This window comes from Columba livia, chromosome 2, assembly GCF_036013475.1.
Source record: "Columba livia isolate bColLiv1 breed racing homer chromosome 2, bColLiv1.pat.W.v2, whole genome shotgun sequence".
NCBI lineage: Eukaryota > Metazoa > Chordata > Aves > Columbiformes > Columbidae > Columba > Columba livia.
In genome coordinates this window covers 11,697,963-11,719,819 of record NC_088603.1, presented here as the reverse complement: position 1 = coordinate 11,719,819, position 21,857 = coordinate 11,697,963, and the positions used below count along the sequence as shown (strand labels likewise).

General features: G+C 40.5%; 1 protein-coding gene across 4 annotated transcripts in view; it reads left to right on the top strand.

The window, feature by feature from the left end:
• Window positions 1–21,857, top strand: part of DIP2C (disco interacting protein 2 homolog C) — a 322,911-nt gene that overhangs the window by 266,427 nt on the left and 34,627 nt on the right. For all 4 annotated transcript variants that reach the window (XM_065050486.1, XM_065050483.1, XM_065050485.1 and 1 more), the window contains 7 exons: window positions 909–1,032; window positions 2,660–2,781; window positions 3,859–3,970; window positions 4,090–4,199; window positions 6,346–6,476; window positions 15,893–16,061; window positions 17,018–17,188. In XM_065050486.1, coding sequence (XP_064906558.1) covers window positions 909–1,032; window positions 2,660–2,781; window positions 3,859–3,970; window positions 4,090–4,199; window positions 6,346–6,476; window positions 15,893–16,061; window positions 17,018–17,188 — 939 coding nt within the window. The remainder of the gene's footprint in view (window positions 1–908; window positions 1,033–2,659; window positions 2,782–3,858; window positions 3,971–4,089; window positions 4,200–6,345; window positions 6,477–15,892; window positions 16,062–17,017; window positions 17,189–21,857) is intronic.

Here is a 21,857-nt window from a genome sequence, read left to right as displayed (position 1 = left end):
GGCGATGGAAATCCCATATTTCCACAGAACAGGTACACAAGCAGAGGTGCAGTTGGTCTGTCTTACACATTCATCTTCAGATTTCTCTTCTGAGGTGTCAGCTGTGGTAGCAAATTTTGTGATACAGATGTATATATTTCTCTAAATGAGTATTTGTGTGTGTGTATATATACACACATATATATATTTTTAGTGAATGCAAGCACCGTAACACCCAATTTTAAACAGTGTATGTGTTTGATATTTTGGGGTTAATGCTATTTGAAGTGCTTAAAAAGAACACCTCTCTAGCGTATTGTCACTACTCCTCTCTTTTTTTTTCATGCTGACCGGAGTTACTCAAATTCAACAAATGCCTTTCTTCTCTCTTTCATTTATATGCATGTGCTTAGCTTTTGTTCCAGACTAATTCTTTTCCCCTGTCACAAAGTATTGTTTTTTCCTGTGTCTTTTGTCTCTTGTCTTTTAAAGTATTTCTGCTGTGCCATTTGGCTTCGCTCCAGCGAGCAGACAGCGAAGTGCAGTTGTCAGGATTGCTCTCCACAGATTCTCCAGATTGCTGCGGAGAACATGAAGGCACTTTTCTGCCTGTCGCAGGAACGCTGCCCGTGTGGGGAGGGACGGAGCACAGGTTACACGGGCAGGTCTCAGCGCACTGCTGTACTCCCTTGGTTAATGGGAAAACACTGGTGAGGGCAGAAGGTACAAAGAAGGGAATAGAGAATGTTCCGCTGCTTTACAGGGATCCTTTTTTCTTCCAACTACGGTTTGGCCGAGGATTTCCATATTTAAGTTGGTTGCATGACACTGTGGCTGCTCCTCATCCAGTAACTTCTAAGGTGCAGAGGAAGATTGATTTTCAGCACATTGCAGTATCTTCTGTGACATTTATCTGTCTTCCCGTGCAGGGAACAATAGCCAACTCGCTAACGTGTGTCCAGCTACATAAACGAGCTGAGAAGATAGCTGTCATGTTGATGGAAAGGGGACATCTACAAGATGGAGACCATGTGGCTTTGGTTTACCCACCAGGTAAAGAACTGCCATGTTCAGTACCTTGATAGTCCCAAAAGTTCATCAAGATCCTTTAGAACAGTGCTGCATTGGTGGTGTTATCAACCTGTAAACCATGTTAATTGGCAAAACACAAAGTATTTGGCTTATGCATATTTCTTTGAATTAATTGTACATATTTAAAATAATTTCTCTTTGCATATGTGCGTCATTATTATTTCTTTGGGTTCAGATTAAGATTAACCTGTGTTTTTAAATCCTGTCCCTTATAAGCAGTCAAATTTAATTACTGCTTTTCTTTTAATTTGCTGGAAATACACTATTTTACGAGCACACAGTTCTGCTAAAATATTCCATCTGCTGAGTGTTCTTAGTCTCACCTGTTGAATTCCCTCTTGGAAGTTCTGCATTTCATGGGGGTAAAGCAGCAATAATTATGAAGTAATCAGTGTGTTTTTAGAGTAGAAATATGATGAATAAAGAGCAGATTATTAAGAAATACCAAATTGGAATCACCATTTTCTCTATAGATCTTCAACCTAGACAGCTCTCTGTGGCTTGGATTTTCATCCTCTGACATAAGGGCTTTTAAGCTTCTGTTAACCGGTACCATGTTTGACATGTGCTTGAAATAATTTCTGATCTAGTGCTGCTGTTTTATCTTTAGCATTTCATGTATGTTGGCGAAATAAACTGTCTGATTTAAGGTCTGTATTGTGATATATGCTTTGTAAGGGCTGCAGGATACTGGTTAAATCTTTGTAGGAGTAATTTTTCAATGGTTAATATGATAAAAACTTTTCCACAAAACAAGACTAGTATTTTAAATTTAAGTTTTGATTTTTCTGTATTTCACTTCCCCTGAATAAAGCATTTTATTGAGGGAAGAATAACCTACCAGTACTCCAAACCCTTTTCCACTGAAGGATAAAACAGCCCCCCTTGCCATCACAGCCTGTGTACAGTGCCAGGGTGCTCTCAAACAACAATATTCATGGGATCTTGATGCTGTTGTCTGTTCAGCCTCCTTAGATGGCCTGAAGTGTGCTGTCCACAATCTGCAGTCAATGTTTATGTAGAATAACACCTAGTTTTCTGTTAGAAGCAGGATTTCAAAATCATTGCTTCCTTTTTTACTGAAAAACTTCAGGTAGGTAAGTCAAAGCTGTATATCTGAGTTTTAGAATGACATGGGAAATTATTTAATGAAACCTCCAGATACTCCTGTGGCTCATGGGCACAGACATCATCCTGCCTGATCCTTTTGCTGTGGCATCTCTCCTCTTCTTGTAGGCTCTCATTTGTCCCTAAATGTAAATTTCAGAAGATAATTAATCTGTAGAAATCAGTCTTTTTAACAGGGTACTTCCTGATTATAAAAGTGGAATTCACCTAAATGATCATATCTGGCTGCAGCTTTGTGTGTCGCCTTTGGTTTTTCATGCTCAGAAGAACAGTACAATTGAAAGGAATCGGTGAAGCTGAACAAATACTGACAAGGGGCTGAAAAAGAAGTCTGTTAAAGGGCTTAGTCACTCATTTAACCTTCTGTGTTGAGTTCCAAGTAATATTTATGCTGACATAAGCGTCTGTGATTAAACGATTTGATTTTCAGGGGAGGATTTTTGTTTTGTTCTTCATGCAGGAATAGACCTGATTGCAGCATTTTACGGATGCCTGTATGCAGGCTGTGTGCCAATAACGGTTCGACCTCCACATCCCCAGAACATAGCAACAACGTTACCTACCGTGAAGATGATTGTGGAGGTGAGCAGCCACCTGAAAGTGCACAAGTAGATTAGACGGGCGATGGATTTGTGTGGTCTTTTAAGAACGGTAACTTATGTGACTGGTGGGGTAGACTGGAGAGTTGTATTCCTTCCAAAATCCAGGACTTCAGTGTGATGTAGGGTCAACGCTGCTGGACAGCACACAGCCTTCTCACTTCCACTGTCGCATTTTGCCACAGTTGCGCTACTCTTTGCAGGAAATATATTTGAAGTGCTTTCTTGTGTTTTGCCACATGCCAAGAACAGTAGGCTTCCTCACCTGGCAACGCTGCACTGATTATTGAGAAAAATCCCAGTGGAAAGCTTAGCTTGACCTGATGGTGATTTGTACTCAGCTCTGCATTGTCTGAGTATTTCCTTAAATATTTTTATTTTCATAATCAGTAAGAAATATTCTTGTAGTTGCTACCTGTATATTTTTTTAAAATAGCAAATCTAAAAGGAGGGTACCTTCAGCATGTGTCATCTAAATTCAGTGCAGATGATATTTGCTGTAAACTCACCATTTAATTTCTTAGCGCCACTTGCACAATTTCTGCTCTAGAGCTACTTTTGCTGATATCAGAAGAGTTCCAGTGGTTTATCACTAGCACAGAATTTGAAATATATGGCTAACATAAAATTAACTTAAGATAGTAAAATTATTCATATAAATGTCAGGCTAGGTTTTCCTTTATGTGAAAATATTGTTTATACACCAAGATACATCACCGTCACATAGGAAATGTTTTGGTCATGGTATTCTGTACTGGCATTCTGGGTTGACAGCTGATATAATCTGTTGGAAAGGTCATATTCCCACTATTAAAGTGTCTTTAGTTTCATGACAACACTGTTGTCAAAGTGCAATTTTCCTGTCATATATAAAACTCACATGACTTTGTCTGCTTTGTGAGCTGCATTTTTTGTGCACCTTTCCACCTCCTGATTGGAAAAAATAAGACTAATATACCTGTGTCCTGTTCTGGCAGAAAATAGATCATTGTCTTGCTCATTTTCAAGGGAGAGTCAATCAGTATCCCATTGCATTATTATTTATTTCTTAAATTGCTAGGTGAGCCGCTCTGCCTGCTTAATGACTACACAATTAATATGTAAATTGTTACGGTCGCGAGAGGCGGCAGCAGCAGTGGATGTCAGAACGTGGCCTCCGGTACTAGACACAGGTGAGTACTAAGGCTGGGGGAGCTCTGTGTCTTCTTCTATCATTGTATTTGTTGAGCACTCAGAGGTGAATCTATCATGGGATTAAGATACACACATTTTCTTTCTCTATTTTCACTAGACGATTTGCCAAAGAAGCGACCTGCACAGATCTACAAACCTTCTAACCCTGAAACGCTTGCTTACCTTGACTTCAGTGTCTCCACAACTGGCATGCTGGCAGGGGTAAAGGTAGGGACTTGTTGTGAAAGCTCCTTTCCTGCCGTCACACCTGCCTGGCTGGTCGGACATTGCTCTTGATTTGTTACTCCTCTTGATTTTCGGTAATAGAAATTGAATTGCTTCCTCCTTTGCAGTCATTATTTGATTCCATTAACATGAAATTAGTTCTTCTGTACTCACTACAGTACTGTGTGTGGCAGGTTGAGCCCATCTATTCCTCCTCAGACTGAAAATTTCATTCCGACATGCCTGCAGATAGCCCAGTAACTCATCTGCCTGAAGCATTCTTCAACTGAAGCATCTATTATTTCCATTTTATGAAGGAAATGAGACTCGGTCACCCTTTTTCTACTTGTTAAGTGCCCATTCATTGTTTCTTCCTTATTGCAACTGAACTGCTGGCCATGGGTTTTCAATATTCTTTTTTTCATACAATTAAGGGAACTGCTGATGTCTCTGGTATAACAACCTGGCACAATACTAGAGTAATCAGCAAAAAAAAGTCATTGATGGATTGTTTGATAAGCTTAGCCATCTTGACCTCTTGAAATCTCTATTCTGCCGTTTTCTCTAACCCTCTAGCCACAGTTCATCAAAGCTGTTTTATCTAGTTGGTTTCACCAACATGCAAGCAGAGGTAAAATCACTCTCTTATTCTTACCTGTTACTTCCTTATTCCTATCTGTTGCATATCAAGGATTGATTTTACTGATATATTACACTTAGAGCCTGTGTTGAATCCCTCATACTCTTTGGCATCATGCGTTTTCAGAAGCTGTCAACATACTTTATAAACAAAGAAAGTATAATTTTTGCAGTTTTCAGATGGAGAATTTAAAGCACAGAGCAGTGAAGTGACCAGCTTAAGGTTGACTGATAGTTAAAAGGCTGAGCTGGCTGATGGTCACGTATCAGACACTCCTGGAAGATTCATTTAATCTGACTTCAAATAACTACAATGCCTACAGATGTGGATTAGTCCTTGGACTCCTCAATAATCACCAGAGAGAAGCAGGGACTTTTAGAGTGTAATTTATCTGACTTATATGAAGCATCTATTTTTGAATGGGGTGAACATCACATAAGTCTTCATTTCTTCTAAAGGGAGACTTGACTGATTGTTTCAGATGCAGTCATCCATATTGAGTCAGGTCTGAATTCCACCTTATTGGACTTGCAGAAATGACTACTACCTATGCCGTGTCTGTATTTGGAGAGCTTCAAAGGCAGGGCAAGTCAAAGAAACTTTTCTTAATGTTGCTAAAGGGAAATCTAGATAAATCTCTCAAGGAATTCTGAATTATCTTCTGGTATCTGGGTCACAAAACCTCTAGAGCACTGACTCAGCAGGTTTACGTGAGTAGTTCCCATCTACTAGAATATCAGCAGTGATTAATCAATTACAGAAGGATCATAAGAGGCCACAAGGTTTATACTCATAATGCAGTGGTGCTAAATTTTAAAAAAAGCTAAACAACCTATGCAGGTTCTGAAGAGTTGATAAATGTTTTGTAATCACTCTGAAAGTAGTAGATTACACTTAAGTTTTTCTCAAATTTTTCATTAGTTTGCACCCAGTATAGTGTAAAAATTAACAGAATAAGGCCAGTTCTGGCCCTGTTTTACAGAACCTTTACTAAGTTTATTGGGGATGTTTATCTCTGGATGATTAGGTCCCTAATACTGTTTTGCATGCAAAATCCTCCTCAATTTAAAAATGCATTGGCACTTTATTGTATTAAGAAATTTGTATTTAGAAATACGTTACTGATGATCAACAAAAGCTTCCAGTTACATTCAGATCCTGCAGTCATTCATTTATCCCTTTATTCTTCCAGAAAGTTTACCTTGTTATCATTAGCTTTGCATACAGCTTGGAGCACATCTTTAAACCACTCACGGCTTTCTCCCTAAATCACTTCAAACTTGTTATTCATTCTGTCTCCCCTCTCCTTTCACGGTTATTTGGATGCCTTCCTGAAGGAAAGTTATGGTTTCTTAGATGTAAATTACATGTGTGTTTACACTGAGCACAAAGTCAATATTTATTTGTTTTCTTTATCCCATAACTGACTTAAGCACTTGGCACAGTTTGGGGATGAGCCTCTCGAATGACATAGTTGATCATTTTAATTACTGCACTGTTGTCTTTCAGATGTCTCATGCAGCCACTAGTGCCTTTTGTCGTTCTATTAAGCTGCAGTGTGAGCTTTATCCCTCCAGAGAAGTCGCTATCTGCTTGGACCCCTACTGTGGACTGGGGTTTGTCCTCTGGTGTCTCTGCAGGTGAGCTTTCTCCTCAGCCTTTTAAAATACTATTTCTATTGTATTATAACACAACAAACCAGATGATGTGAGTGATAAAAGGATGGGAAGAACAGGCAATACCTGTGGGACTGGCACAGGCAATAGGTATTGCTGGAAGCTATATGGAGAGTGCTGTAGGGAGGATATGCTGTGTTTGAGCGGGGCATCAACTGGCTGCTCCTTGACCTCCTGCTGTTTTACTGCTGTGTCTGCAGAGCCTGGTTGCTTTATCTGATGAAGGCAACACCTTAAGACAATTAATGTAAGGAAGTGGTTTCCTGGTGTCCTCTTTTTCATTCTCTAAACTGAAAGCACAAGTAAATAATCAGGGACTCCCTCATTTGTGGGACTAATGGATTTGATTTTTGCAGACATGGAAGTGTGTTTTCTTGCAGAATGATACTTCTATGGCAGTAGCAAAGCTGTCAGGGAAAAAACATTTCTAGTGAAAAAAGCAAATCAGCTTTTTTTTGTTAATAAAGTTTAGAAAGTTAACAATTCTGTCAATCTCTATACCCCAGGGACGTTACGGTTCAGCATTCAAAGCACTTCCATCGATTTTTTTCTTAGTTTTTTTTTAAGTTAGTGAGGTTGATGCAGAGGCGAAGGAGAAGAGCTGTGGGAATGTTAATGGAGGACATTTTTCTGAAGACATCTTAGAGTCACAGTAGTCTGACATTTTTGCTCTGTTCATGGAAAGTTCTTTGATGTTAGCAGTACTGCTATTTTTAGTTATTGAAATGAAGATAACCCAAGATAATAAAAATACTCTGGATAAACTTTTTACCCATTTACTGAATACGTGAAGAAAGCGTTATTCGATAACAACTGTGACGATTTGTTTCCAGCAAGTAACGTTTATTTAAAAGTAGGCTATTGGCCTCTTTTGTTGCACATCTAAAATACTTGTTATTAAATATTAAATGGGCCAAAGATTAACAGTATTGTACATTCTTGATCCATTTTTCTTGATTTAAACGATACTTTTTAAATATTATTTCAGATTTTACTCAGGAATTAGAGCTTTTGTGTTTTGAAAAATCATTTTGTTTCAGTATCTTATTTCGCCAACACAAAAAATAAAAATACTGGGGCTGCAAAAAAGCTCAGAAAACCTTTCAGAAATTTTGCTATTTAAATTAAACCACTCTGTTTTAATCTTTTAAATGTTGATTCTTTGAAGTCAGTTGAATATTTCTTATGTAGACTTATGTGTTCCAACATTCCCTGGTATCAACACTGTTAGGCCTTTGCTCTGCTGGGGGCTGAGCCAAATCTGCCGTGATGCATCCAGTGAGACCAGGGAAGGACACGGCGAGTCCAGCTGAGGAGAGTGTTACTGTCCGGGATAATGGTGGCCATGGAGCATCCAAGAATAACTTCTATACAATATCATGATAGAGCCATAAAATACAGATAGAGCTGACCTGTCCCAAACCCAAGTAATTTGTGGTGCCTGTGACTCTGCTGAACGCAGAAATGTTTGTTTCTTTCAGAACTGTGTTTGCAACAGATAAGCATTTGCTGCTCTTACTGATAATATTCAGACTTTTAGGAGGAGAAGGTTGTTTATGACTGACAGGTGAATGAGGCAGCAAACTTTTGGAATAAAGCAATCAAGGTCTGTGCCTCTCTGTAGCTTGTAGAAGGAATAGACAATTTTATATCATTTTCAAAGAAAATAAGCGAAACAAAGGAGTTGAAGGAACTCAGATCAAGCCAGCAACACTCTAATCTTATGAACCATCGTGTCAGTCTCTTCTTTGCCACTGATCTCCTGTTCCTATAAGACCAGAAAAATTGCAGGCTGCTTGAATTGTGACTTGTCATTTAGAGAAAGGTGACATCAGATACAGCTTCATTAATTCCACTTACAAAATGAATTTCCATTTCATTACTATTTTAGAAATGAGTATTATTTGATGTGATAGCAAAAAATACATCCTGGAGGTTATTAGACTCTTTCTCTTCGTAACATGAAACTTTGCAACTTTGCATTTTACTCTTTGTAGCTTAGCAGACCAACATCCCCCCCAACATTTTGCAGCCCAGATTTCTACCTCAGAGGATTCTACTGTGACGTTATGATTGTCTGTCACCACTCCCATTAACTAAATTAATACTTCTAATGGCATATGGAAATGAAGTTTGATCTTGATTTTTCATCAGCCAGGGGGTTTTGAGAGTTAAATAGGAATTCTTCAGTTTAGGACCCCAGCAGGAAGAGAGAGCAACCTCCTGTGCGTGCTGTGGTTAAAATGGCAAGTACATTATAATCCCTTTATTAACTAGACCAAAGGAAGCGCAGACTAAGGAATGAAAGAAAAAGTAACGTTTTATCCCCGTTGTAGGTGATTAAACGTTGTGCTGGCCCGCTCCAGTGCGGTGCCCCAGAGTGCCCCGTTCTGTGAGGTCAGAGCTGCTTAGGAAAGCTGCTGGAGCATGGAGCCAGCCCTTTGGTAAGTTTGGAATATATTGCATAGTTTTGCAAAGTTTTTATTTTCGAAAATTTATTATTTTATGGCCTGAATGGTATAAAATAATAAAGAAAAGAAACCTTGCAAAACAGAGCAATACATTAAAAAAAATGAAAGTCTGCATTCCATCTAAACTGGCTGCATGCTCCAGCAGGGCTTCCTTGGAACATTTGTCGTAGAACAGCACGTCCTGGCTGTGGTGGCCGTCATCAGCCCCGTGTGAGTCCACAAATCCCAAACTTCCCTATTTCAACAGGTTCTTACTAATGACTCAATAAAAGAATAAAATAATACATGCTTTTTGGTGTTCTCCCTAGTATTCTGACTTGCATTACATATACATTTTAAAATTTATTACATTCTTTAAAAGGAAAAAAATATGTGTCCTCTAATGTAAAAAAAAAAATAAATCAGTACTGAATTCCATTCTTCAAAAACACTTCTTGAAATTAAGTTGTCCCTGTCTTAGTGCTTCGCACTGTGGGGCAGGATAGAGCATTCTGCAGTTTGTTAGTGAGGGTTTACTTAATTGGGAGTCGCTGAGTGATGCTATAGAATAAGAATTTTTCCTTCATTTTAGCCCAGCTAAACCAACCCATATTACCATTCTACTTTCACTACTGGAAGATAGAATTGTCCGTGCTGAAAATAAAATCAAGTTCCTTGATAATTTTAGGTATATATGTTCAGAAGCAGAGATTGTTATAGTATAATTCAGTGTGCTAGGACTCGTTAATTACTGTTAGGTTTTTTAGGGTAACTTGAAGAAATCTGGCAGGCGTGAGCATTTCACCCAATTTCCAGCCCATTTATAGCAAATTAAGGGAAGACTGCGTAAAGAAACCAAAATGCCACATCAGAAAAGGATAATTCTGAAATGAGAAGTGAAGGGTATGAACATAATGATCTCCCCTGTGTTTTACAAAGTGCATAACTGGGGCAGGAGGAACATCAAGGTGTGTCTGCCCACGTCCTGCTATGTACCCGTTTCCCAGGGAGTCTTTAGCCAGGGGCAATTTGTGGAAGAGGCAGTTTGCATTTCTTCCACATTACAATAGGTCTGTTCAACCTCCCTCCATTCTGCAAGGTTCAAGTGCAGCCGAAGGCCTCGAGTTACCTGATAGGCAAGTTCTGCAGTGCCTTGACCTGCCTGTACACACCTTAGGACATCTCTATTGCCAATGCCAACAGAAATGACACTTCTGTGTGTGGCCCCCAGTTAACCTCAGGCTGAGCATCCTCTGTGCAGAGCAAGGTGGTCATCTCTCTTTTGTCTTCAACATAGAATAGAAACAGTGGCCAAATTTTTAAAACCTGCTCACCTGCTTTAAGTATTTAGATAAAGGGACTTCATGTTGAAATGGCCCCGAGCACTCCAAGTTCCACCAGGTGCATGATTCCCACTCCTGGTGCTGCCAGGTGATATGTTTGTGCTCAGGAACCATTAGCAACACGCTTCCCCATGAGAAGTTATCTATCAGTTCAGAAGAGCCCAGGAGCAACCTGGAGCCGTGTTAGAAAGCTTCCCGTGTGAGGCTCAGAGATTGCTCAGACGCGTCTCTGAAAGGGGGATGTTAAAGCCTTTTGAAGCCATGCCGGTACCAAGAAGTTCTAGTTAAGCTCTGGCTCTCATTCTGGCCAAACACTGTCCCAGCAAGTGGTGCAGGCACTACAGGAACAAAATACTGGCATTTCAGTGTTAACTAAAGACAGGTATCCGATTGGGGTACCAACACCAGAGCATGAGCTAGAGCAAAGTGCTGGGCTGTGGCAACGCTCTCGCCAGCTCTCAGTACCCTGATGCGGACGTTGTAAAGACTGGACCTATTCTCAGCACCAGAAGCCTATCAAGATTTATGGGTGAGATAAATCTGCATGCCTTACACAATGATTATTTTTCTGTATGTTAGTTAAACTTATTTGTGAGTTGTATCTCGCTCTGCAGTACTGAATGCTTATCTGCTTACCATGTGCAGTCATGCTGCTAGTGCACTGTGTGCCAGCTGGGTATCTTTGGACTCCTCAGGTGGTGTGAAGTCCTTTACTTGTTTTCTAAAAGCGATGTGCCAGGGGAGGCTTAGGTTGGACATTAGGAAAAGGTTCTTCCCCCAGAGGGTGCTGGACACTGGAACAGGCTCCCCAGGGAGGTGTCACGGCCCCAAGCCTGACAGTGTTCAAGAAGAAACTGGACAACACCCTCATACACACGGTGTGAACTGTGGGGTTGTGCTGTGCAGGGACAGGAGTTGGACTCGATGACCCTTGTGGGTCCGTTTTAATTCAGGACATTCTATGATTTTATGATGCAGTTTTGGCCCAAGTCCTGTGAAGCCTAAGTCAGACATGTGTCCAAACACTCTCCTCTGTGGCCTGTACTGTCCTACAAGCTCCGGTCTAGCTGATTGTGAAGGCTTTTGCTGAGTCCTGTTCAGGCTCCCTCAGCGTGCAGACTCTTTTCACAGACTTTGAATTGTGAGCATAGCAACTCAGTTATTCCAGGCTCTACCAGCTGCCCAGTTCCCTTACCTGTCTCTCATCGCCAAACGCCAAATATCATCTGTAGAAATGCAGAAACTAAATGCATATATTTATAACACTGAGCAGTACCTACCTGCCTCCTGCAGTTCAGTGGGAAAGCAGCTCATATCACCTGAGAGTGACGCCAGGAGTAAGGGCAGCAGTGGGTCAGTAGCCTGCCAGAATGCAATTGAAATTGCAGTTGTCATTTGTTAGAATTTGTTGCCCTGCTGAAATTTCTGGAACTATACTAAAAACTCAGACCTTACTATTAATCTCCCTCAGCACAACACGGGGTAAATCTTTGATTCAGTGCAACAGTTAGTTGCCAAGATGTCCTTCCAGGCATCTCCGTGTGCTGCCAAAACAACCTGCCAGGCAGTGGAACCGGTGTTGTGATCAGATGGCGCCGTCATACCAAAATACATCCTGCTGTGTTTAACAGAGTATTCCTGTCCTTGGGCAGCCCTTGCTTGTGCAGGCAGACAAGGCTCCTCACTTACTGCCAGGATTCAAGGCTTTGTCCACCATATGAATACTTTTTTCCCCCAGATTGCTTTGCAGTCCCCTAAAGGAACCCAGCATGTCTCAAAAGTGATCTCCCACCTCAGCTACTGCTGCAATTCACTCTGCATCTGCATCCCAGAAGTTATTGTCACAAGATGATGCATGGATGCTCTGTGGTCACTGTCCTTTTTTGTCCTCTTTTGTACCTAGTCCTTTTGCATTTGCTAAAAGTGGTGCAGACTGACAGACAGGTGTCCAGGGCTGTCAGCCTGTCTCTGCAGTTCTGCACTGTGTCTACTCCTGGTATAAGATTCACATCAGGAGACAGAGTTACATTTGTGACAACAGATTTCTACAGCAGTGGAAGAAACTATTTTATTTCTGTTCCGTCCCAGTATTTGTGTAACTAAATTATTATGCCTACTTCAATATAACATATGTTGTTGTAATTTTAGAATGGTAATTTTAGCTTCTATGATTTATATTTAAATCCCAAACTTTTCCTAATAGCCCATCTGATCCCCTGATGCCACAGTGTTCACCACACTTGTTGCCTTCAGTATGAGAATAGCAAAGCTGACTGCTTAACCATCTCTCGATGATTGCCGTATTCCAAAGTGAGGTGCAACAGTCAGTGTCTCAGTTTCATCATTAACTCTACCATGTATGTAGTGTGCCATACCTACGTGTACCTACCAAACATCTCTACTGTACCTAGAATTACATGGAGGCAGCACTGACAGAACTTCCTATGGGTTTGGGACCATATCTAGTTTTATCCAGCATCTCCAGAGGAGCCTTCCACAACTGCAGACCATTCGAGCACATGGTACTCTGCTCGGTTCTTGGCATCCGTACTGAGTAACCACCCTCTAACTTCGCACGGTGATTTGAGGGAGTGTCTTTTTCTTCTCAGCTTCTCTCCATCAAAATATTGGTGACATACAGCTTCTCAGAGGTTAATGTAGGAGAATAAAGTCTGTGAATTTGCGAGGTTAAGTGGCCACCAGGAATGTTTTGTTGCTTGGAGTGATGCACAAAACCCGCATAATGTTTCTGAGATTGATTCGGGGAGGTGAGCCAAGTTGTGACTGACATCGTGGTGGCCAGGTGCTGCATAAACCACCTCAGCTGTGGAACTGGCACGTTCACCATGGCATTATATCTTTGTAGTTCCTCTCCTAGCTCTACCAACTGCTCTAGCAAATCGGATAATATGCTTGGGTTATCAAACCACAGCTCAGCAGGCAAAGCCTGTGTTGGTTATCAAGTTCCCAGGCACAGTATAATCTGAGGTTCTGCACCACAGAAAGTTGCCATCCTGCAGTGTATTTCCTGTCGCCCTACAGTTTATTTCTGAACTCCTCAGTATTTCTGAGGGATTAGAAAACTCAGAAAAGGTACTAGCAACATCTTCATTTATTTCTGTCTAATCAGAGTGCTATTTATTTTTAGTCAAAGTCTGATGACAGGAGGTTGTGTTCCCCTCGGTCTGGAGAAGATGTGGTTATTTTGCATCCAAATCCTCGTGCTTGGCTGCATGGCTGTCAGTGGGAGGTTAAGAGCAAACACAAGTGTCTTTCTTGTCCAGCGTAAGTTGATCAAGAGAGGGAGGCAGTTCACATGCACTCATCAGTGTTGCTGGGGGGAAGGATTTTTCTTTGGTGTAAATTTGTATTCCCAGTTTCCGCCGTTATGGACTATTTCCTGGTAAAATGCACTTGGAATCAATTTTCTGTTCTACTGAAAGCCATGCAGCTTTTTCCTCCCTTATTACTGTGGAGTTTGTGTGGTCACTTTTCAGTACAGGGGTAAAGTTTGTTCTTTTAATTTTGTTTTTATTTTGGGATGTTCTGCCCAGTTGAATAAGTGTCACTTGGGGGATTTTAATGTAGTTCTGAGTAATAGTTTTCCCACATTTGACCTCCTGACAGCTTCTTTATTATTGTGCAGATGTTTGGGTTTTTTTACCTGATATTGGTTGCATCCACTAAAGGAGTTCAGATATGGGGGGAAGGTTTTAATGCTGAATCTCTATATACTGTGTTCATACAGATTGGAGCCCATCTCAGGTTCTTACTCGAGTGGTTACAGATTCCTGTGTGTAAGAATTACGTATTTACCAAACAGATCACACAACTTGATTGTTTATGGGGCCCTTACATTAAATTTGCAAAGAACTAAGAGCTTTTGGTCTTCTATGAAGAGCTTAATAGAATTGGCTGAGAAAGAAGGAGTGAAGTAATATTTATAGTAAAAACTGTTACTACTCCCTAGCTGGGTTTGATCTGTCACTTGAGCTCAGGGCGTACTCCTTTCGGTTGGGTGACTTTGCCAACATCTCTTTTCACATGTTTATGAAGCACAAGCACAAGGTTCAGTCATACTTTATTCTGATTCCATAAAAGCAACATAAAAGCATAATGCTTCATTTGACCGTCCTGTGCTGTAGTCGTTATGTCAGCTGTATCCGAGAACACATCGCTTCGTGGCAAGTCATCAGTCGTGAATCATCAAGAATGTCGTAAATGTGGACAAGCGGTCAAAGATAAGATTTTTACTGTATGATGAATGAAATTTTTTGAACTGTAGTTCATACATATTCCATGACATCCTCTGGCTCATACTCCAGCAGAGACTTAAGCTGTTTGGATTATTAACTGCCATTGTGGCTGGACTTGTACACCTTTTATGCCTTTATCTTACCAAGTAAAGACATCCAGATCACACAAACCTTGTTCTAAATTGCACAGCCCTCTCGTCTAGGTTTGAGGGAGTGGGGGACCTCACTCTCCAAGGAGGGAAGCTGTGTGAGCAGCCCATCTTCAAGAATTGTAAAGGCGTGTTTCTTCTTCCTAATGTCAAATGTTATATATTCCTGAAAATAGAGTTCCATTTCTTGTCTTACCTCGGGCACTTGGATTTGAAAACGTCAGCTATACTTTACCAAGCTGGCATTTCAAGTTTCAAGTCACAAATGAATTTCTCTCATGTGTATCATAAATCTCTGGGGCTTTATGGTCCTTTCTCAGAACTTCCATGATTTGGGGTTTTATGCCATGACCGTTCCAATTTGACGTATCTACAAATCACAAATTAAGATGTGAGTGGACTGTAAAATTGGTGGTAAATCTGCCTGTCGGAGATGAGTGAATAACATAGGACCCATGGGAAATAAAGACATTAAACTGGGAATATATTTTTTTCCCTTGGGGAGAATCTTGGGTCCTAGAGAAATTAGCTCTGACACAATTGTTTCCTTCAGGGACTCTGATAAGTGTCTTTTCTCAATACTTATGCTCACCGGGTATCCAATAAACAGGAGATGTAGTGTGTTCGGGCTTTAAAAGTTCATAAAACTTTCACAGAAGAAAGTTAAAGCCACAAGGATTGTTAAATCAAGGCCAGATTTAGTCCCTTCAAAATGATTGCAAACCTCTTGCTTGCCTCAGCAGGAAAGAGGTTATTTCCATATTAAGCAATCAAGTACTCTTTTAATCAAGGTATCTTAAAATGGTAATTACTCAATCTTAATTATTTGTCAGCAACATATAATTTTTATTGATATTTTAATACTGTTTATTAGCACCATTAATAACCAAGCTATTTTGCTCTCTTCGGTACAGTTCTAGCAGCAAAGTCTACAGGCATTTTGGGTAAATTAGTAATTTAGGAGCATGTTCTGGCCACATTCCTCGTGATTTGCCACTGACTCTGAAGGTATAGCAAAAACCAAGAGTTAAACTTAATGTTAAACTACAGGACCTGTAGAGCACTGTAAGACATTCCATGGTTCAGCCAGTGCTTCGATACATTTTATGTTCTAGTACCCCATAGCTTGTATCTGTGGACGCCGACATTCAGCGTGTGTTAATGAATCTTGTGTCTTTACAGCGTTTATTCAGGACACCAGTCTATCCTGATTCCTCCCTCGGAGCTGGAGACCAATCCCGCCCTGTGGCTTCTTGCCGTGAGTCAGTACAAAGTCAGAGACACTTTTTGTTCCTATTCGGTCATGGAGCTCTGTACTAAGGGACTCGGTTCGCAAACAGAGTCGCTGAAGGTGAGTGGTTCTGCCGTCCCGCACACCCTGTCATCTGCACGGGGTGTTTCAGAGCCTTCCCCGCCGGGAACAGCCGCGCTCAGTGTCTGCAGCAGGGAGAAAATCATCAGAGGGCAAGGGCAGCTTGCACAGAACCCCTGTTATTCTCTGCCAAAGGCTACATATGAATATCAGTCATTCTTTTTCAGATCACAAGGCTTTTAAACATCAAGGAAAGGTTTTTATTTACCTAGGCTTTCTGATCTGTGTTGCAGCCTGTGTTCATAGGCAAGTGTTGGAAAACAGAGCTGTAAATGTCCAAGAGGCCCAAGGAATATTATATTGTATATTATGTTTTATGAATTCCCTGATTATATGAAGTACTAGTTGGATTTTGGCCCCTGTAGTTAAATAATCACATACTTAAAAGTACTGTATTGTTCTAACTGGATTGTCCTCATTGTATGGGGAAAGGGACATATGTTATTTATCTTTTCCCCAGAATTAAAAGCCAGGTAGCCAGTTACATTTCTGAAATCATCTAGAGTTTCCGGTATGCAAATGAAATAAATTAGATCTTGGGATACTGATATTTATGATGTCTCCAGCCCCTACCGTCCTCGCTTAATAATTTCCTAATCAGTTTTCCCACGGCTAGACACTACTTCCTCTTTGCTATTATTCACTGGCCTTCTGAATTGATATTGGGAAATAGCATTCCCTCCGCTTCAGAATTAGCATACCCACCTTTTCCTATGTGCTAACGCTGGGATGACAAGCAAGTGTGCCTGTTCTTCTACAGCTATTAGACTGTCATCTGGCCATCTGGCCTCCAGGAGAGATGGGAATTATACTGGCACCTTAGCCTCTATTCCATTATTCCTCTTGAATCATACTACCTACATAATACACTTAAATACTGTTTTTCATTTAATCTGCCCATTTGTGGCCTTTGTTACATTTTAACTTCTTTTTAGGCAAGGGGACTGGACCTTTCACGTGTTCGGACATGTGTGGTAGTGGCTGAAGAACGACCTCGGATAGCTCTTACTCAGTCATTTTCCAAATTATTTAAAGACCTTGGTCTCCATCCACGGGCTGTCAGCACATCACTTGGCTGTAGAGTTAACCTGGCAATATGTTTGCAGGTAAGATTTTTCACTCCTTAAGTGCGAAGTTCTTTTAAGAAAATTTCAGTAAGAAGCATTCATTGTATTTCCTTTGGCTGCTTGGTTGTAGACATATTAAGAAAATGCATGTGGTACTTAATGTTCTTGCATATACAGATAGTAAATTTCTTTTACTCTGTCAATTATTCATCCCTCTCATGTTGCAATCATAGCATTTATTCTGCCCATGAATACAGTAATTCAGAAAAGAGCGTGGTAGTGACAGAATGCGTAATCTGTACTCCAAAAATAGTATTTAGTCATGTAATGTAAAATCCAGTTTCCAAGTGCTTACTTTAGTATGTTACAAAATGGATTCCTTCTGTTTGTAAAATAATTCTAACTATTACTTAACTAGATAGATACTTTCTGCTCACAGTGTATTGCTTACAATGGAAGATTGTTTTGCTACATGTCTTTCATTCTGCTTTGATCCACTAGTCAGAAGGAAGTACCCAGGGATAATACAGGATTTAACTTGCATTCTCCAGGAATCTTTATTGAGTCACGATGTTAAGGACAGATGGAGCATTGTAGCTGTCTGGTCTGAGTTTCTGAATAGCCTCTAGGTTTTCACCAAATGATAACTACACCAAGCAAATAGTTTTAGACTGATCTGCAGTATGTTATCTTTCAGGACTTCGGGTGATGAAAGTTAACTTGGCTTTTTATAAGGTGTTCAATTTTTAATTAATTTTGCCTTATTTCTAGTTTAAATTTTCCTGACATTAGATTCAGCCATTTTTTATTTTATTACATCTTTCTAATCTAGAATAAAGGATCTCATTTCTGTCTTGACTCTAATACACATCTTAGTCTTTGATAAATAGGTAAAGAACTTTAAGACATTCTTTCCTGATCTATGTCTCATTTTTATGACTCCTGATCTCTTGCTGTCCTTCCAAATCTGGTATCATAACTTCATATATTCTTGCTGTAATAATGCCACAGGTGTCCTATTCAGATGTAATATGATTTCACACTTAATAATCTTTTTAAATAATACAAGAATCACCTTCTGCAGTGGCAGCTGCATTGGCTGGGAAGTTCAATATCCATTTGATCACCTACTATGTCTCTAACCTCTCAAAGTCATTATCTCCCCAGTAGGACTTGCCTTTACTCTATATGCTGCATTCCACATTTCAAATCTGGCAGTTACCCCTAGCAGACATTAAAGGATTTCTCATGCATGTAACATGCAGAATTGCTTAGGTGTGGAAGCCAGAACAGATCTTCTCATTGACACTGCAAATAAGACATTCACTATTCTTTTCCAGATTGTAAATGTAAACTTTTTTTTTTTTTTTTTAATAAAAAAAGCATAACAAATACACATTATGGGCTCAGCACAGACCAATATGTCTGTGTTTCTTTCTCCCAGTCTAGAGTCCTGAGTGATGACATGGCAAAGGACAACTCAGAAAACATCTAAAAAATCTTTAGGCACTCCTGCCTGGGTCAGTCCAATTTGGAGAGTACCAGTTTAGGCCAGTTAGCAGGTGCAGGTTGGTTGGCCTTCCCAGTCAGCAGCCCAGCCAAGCTTCAACACTTGGCTGTGAAGGGCACAGGAGGCAGCAAGGACTCTGCCTTCCCTTGAGTAGAATGGAAAAGCGGAGGAGAAAGAGATGAGAGGGCTACTTGGTAACAATCATTTTCTAATTTGCTCCTGTGTCTTTAGCCATTTTGAAGTGTCAATGGGATGTCTTTTACAGAGGAGGGAAGGGAGGGATGTGATGGGACGCCTTCATGGCTCTGACTTTCCTGACAGATCGGGATGGGGCCCATCAGCTCTTCCTGCAGCTGTGGTGAAGCTGCTTCTGAAAAATCATTTAACTTCTCTGGCTTCTGGTCCATGGAGGGCCCAGACATGAAGGATGCTGTAGATAACAAGTTAGCTGCAGGAGTTTGCTTGCCACTAATAAAAAGTTCCATTTCAGGCTTGCAGTGATCTCAGGACTGTTTGTCGTGGCTGCTTCACTTAAGAGATAAGTCATTTGTTCTGGACAAGTAATAAAACCAGGGAATGACACTAAGCAGCCGTAAGCCAGGTTCAGTGCCCAAGCACGCCGTGTTGGAAGTAATATTGTACTGGACCTGCCTGGGATGGAGTTAACGTTCTTCATAACAGCCCATATGGAATTTTCATAACAGCCCATGTGTTTTGGATTTGTGACTGAATCAGTGTTGATAGCAGACCAGTGGTTTAGCTTTTGCTCAACAGTGCTGCACAGCATCAAGGCTTCCTCTGTTTCTCACTCTGCCCCCAGCAAGGAGGCTGGGGAACAGCAAGAGGCTGGGAGGGGACGCAGCCAGGAAAGCTGTCCCAAGCTGACCTGGGATCTCCCCAACCATATAATGTCATGCTCAGGGTTAAAAGAGAGGGGGTTCGTCTTCCAAAGTATCCATTGCTCAGAGACTCGCTGGGCATCGTTCTGCCTCTAGGAGGTGGTGAGTGATTGCTTTTGAGTCACTTGGGATTTTTTTCTCTTTTCTTCATTCATTAAACTGTCTTCATCTTGACCCATGGGTTTTCTTGCTTTTGTTGTCCGTTGTCCCACTGGGAGGGGAGTGAGCGAGCGGCTGGGTGGGCACTTCACTGCTGTCTGGGTCACCCCACTGCAAACGTGCAGGAAAGCTGAACACACTCAGAGAAACTGGAGGTCCTCATCGTCATGGGGTTAGGCTGGATTTATGCTTCATTCTGTATATCTGCCTTTTGATTGTGTTCAGTCCTTAGCTGAAATTTGCTTCTTAGATAGTTCTTTACAGAAATTCTCGAAAGAGTTATTGAATCAAAATGCGAAAGTGGATAACTCTCTGAAGGAATATTATTAATGATACTGACTATGAATTTAAGAACAGCACAGAAGGAGAGCTTTGAGTGAGGTGATTAACAGCCTGGCTGATCACAGAGCTTAGCGTCAGGCTTCAGCGAGTTCTGCTGAGACGTTACACCTCAGTCTGTAGGACAAACTAAAAGCCATACACTGTCTAAAGAGCGATGTGGCTGGAATGAAGAAAAGCTATTTCAGAACAGGCTATATTTGGTAACGTTACCCTTCCAAGTGGAACGGTTTTTGAAGCATTTAAGCTGAGGATAGTTTGGCAAGTTTTAAAGGGGTTTGAAAAATTACTGAAGATGTTACTTACAAGCATCCCTGCAAAACATGTAATTTTGATAGCAAATATAAAGATACAGGATTGCATCCTTTGAAGCATGTGGTAGTAGACACTGCCAAAGACTGGATACTGAATTAGACTGAATGCTCTTTCCAAACTGTCTGGAAGTTTATGGCTAGTGATATTCCAGCACAGCTTGTGTGCTATTCTATTTTCTAGGCTGAGGAACAGTATTAGTTTTAATCCTTGATCAACAGTGTTCCTGAAATTAACATTGTCTCCAATATGTCCCAGAAATGGGTCATGATTTCTGGATTTTTCACACTACATAAAAATACTTCTAAAGGTGTTTGAGTCAATAGCATCTGCCTTTGCTTTTTCTCTTCCAAGTTGTGTCATCCATGAGATCAGCGTGTCATTCATGGAACACAATCTTCCATGGGGATAACTGTGATCCAGCCTATTCCATGGTCTTTCTAAAATATGTATCTACTAATCACCTTTCTAAACATATCTCAATATTCAGCGATTGACCCTTACCAGGGCTTGCTTCTCTATGGGCTACTTCTAACACCACTTAAGTGTGATCTTTGATACCTTTTTCACTTCATTTCCAATTTTTTGGGCAAATTTAAGACTCCAGCGGTTCCAAGGGAAAGGTATCCTGATTTTTCCAAAAATCTTTTACTGTTGTTCCCCCCTCCAAAAAGGAGAGGGAGCGGTGTGTACATGTATGTGTGTGTGTATAAAAAATTCATAGCAGAATTTGACCTTTTGTTAAAGATCAGTTTAAAAAGGAAACCATTGTGATAAACCCTTTGGTACAGAAGAGCCTTAGTCTACCAAATTATCTTAATTTTAGGATTAAGATCACTGACAGACTGATGCATTGTCATATGTATTAATTTGCTCTCAAATTTAGAGCAAATTTACTATGTTTCTTTTGATGTAGTCATTTTGGACTAGATTTTTAGAGACATGCTTTTGAAAATAAATAATTCTCTCCACCTTTAGGCACTTAAGTACCATTAATATGTGACCTTTTATGGCTGTATAGTCACAGATAATGGTCCAGGGATTTCTGAGATGAAAAGATTGTATCCAGTATATTTGAATTCTCATTAACTAGCATCTTAGCATTCTCAAGAGGGAGAGAAAAATAGATGTGAAAAGTAGCCTGCTTCTTACAATAGCACAGATGGTTCTCTAGGATTTATCTAATTTCCATTTGAACACTTGAAATAAATATTTTCATTTTATTCAACCTACTACTTGATTTCAGTTGAGGCAAAACTTCTGGAAGTTGTTCGTTTTCCTTAGTTCACCCTGAAAATGTACTAACAACTCTGCCCAAGCTGGGGCAGCAGCTTTTGTGTCACCTCTTAAGTGAGACAGCAGGGTTAAGTGAGTTATCTATCTCATATCCATCTCTAGTCGGTAGAATCAAATAAATACTTGAAGAGTGCGATTCATTCAGGCTGTCTCAGGTGCCCGTCTTGGGATGGGAGTCATCACCATCAGGAGA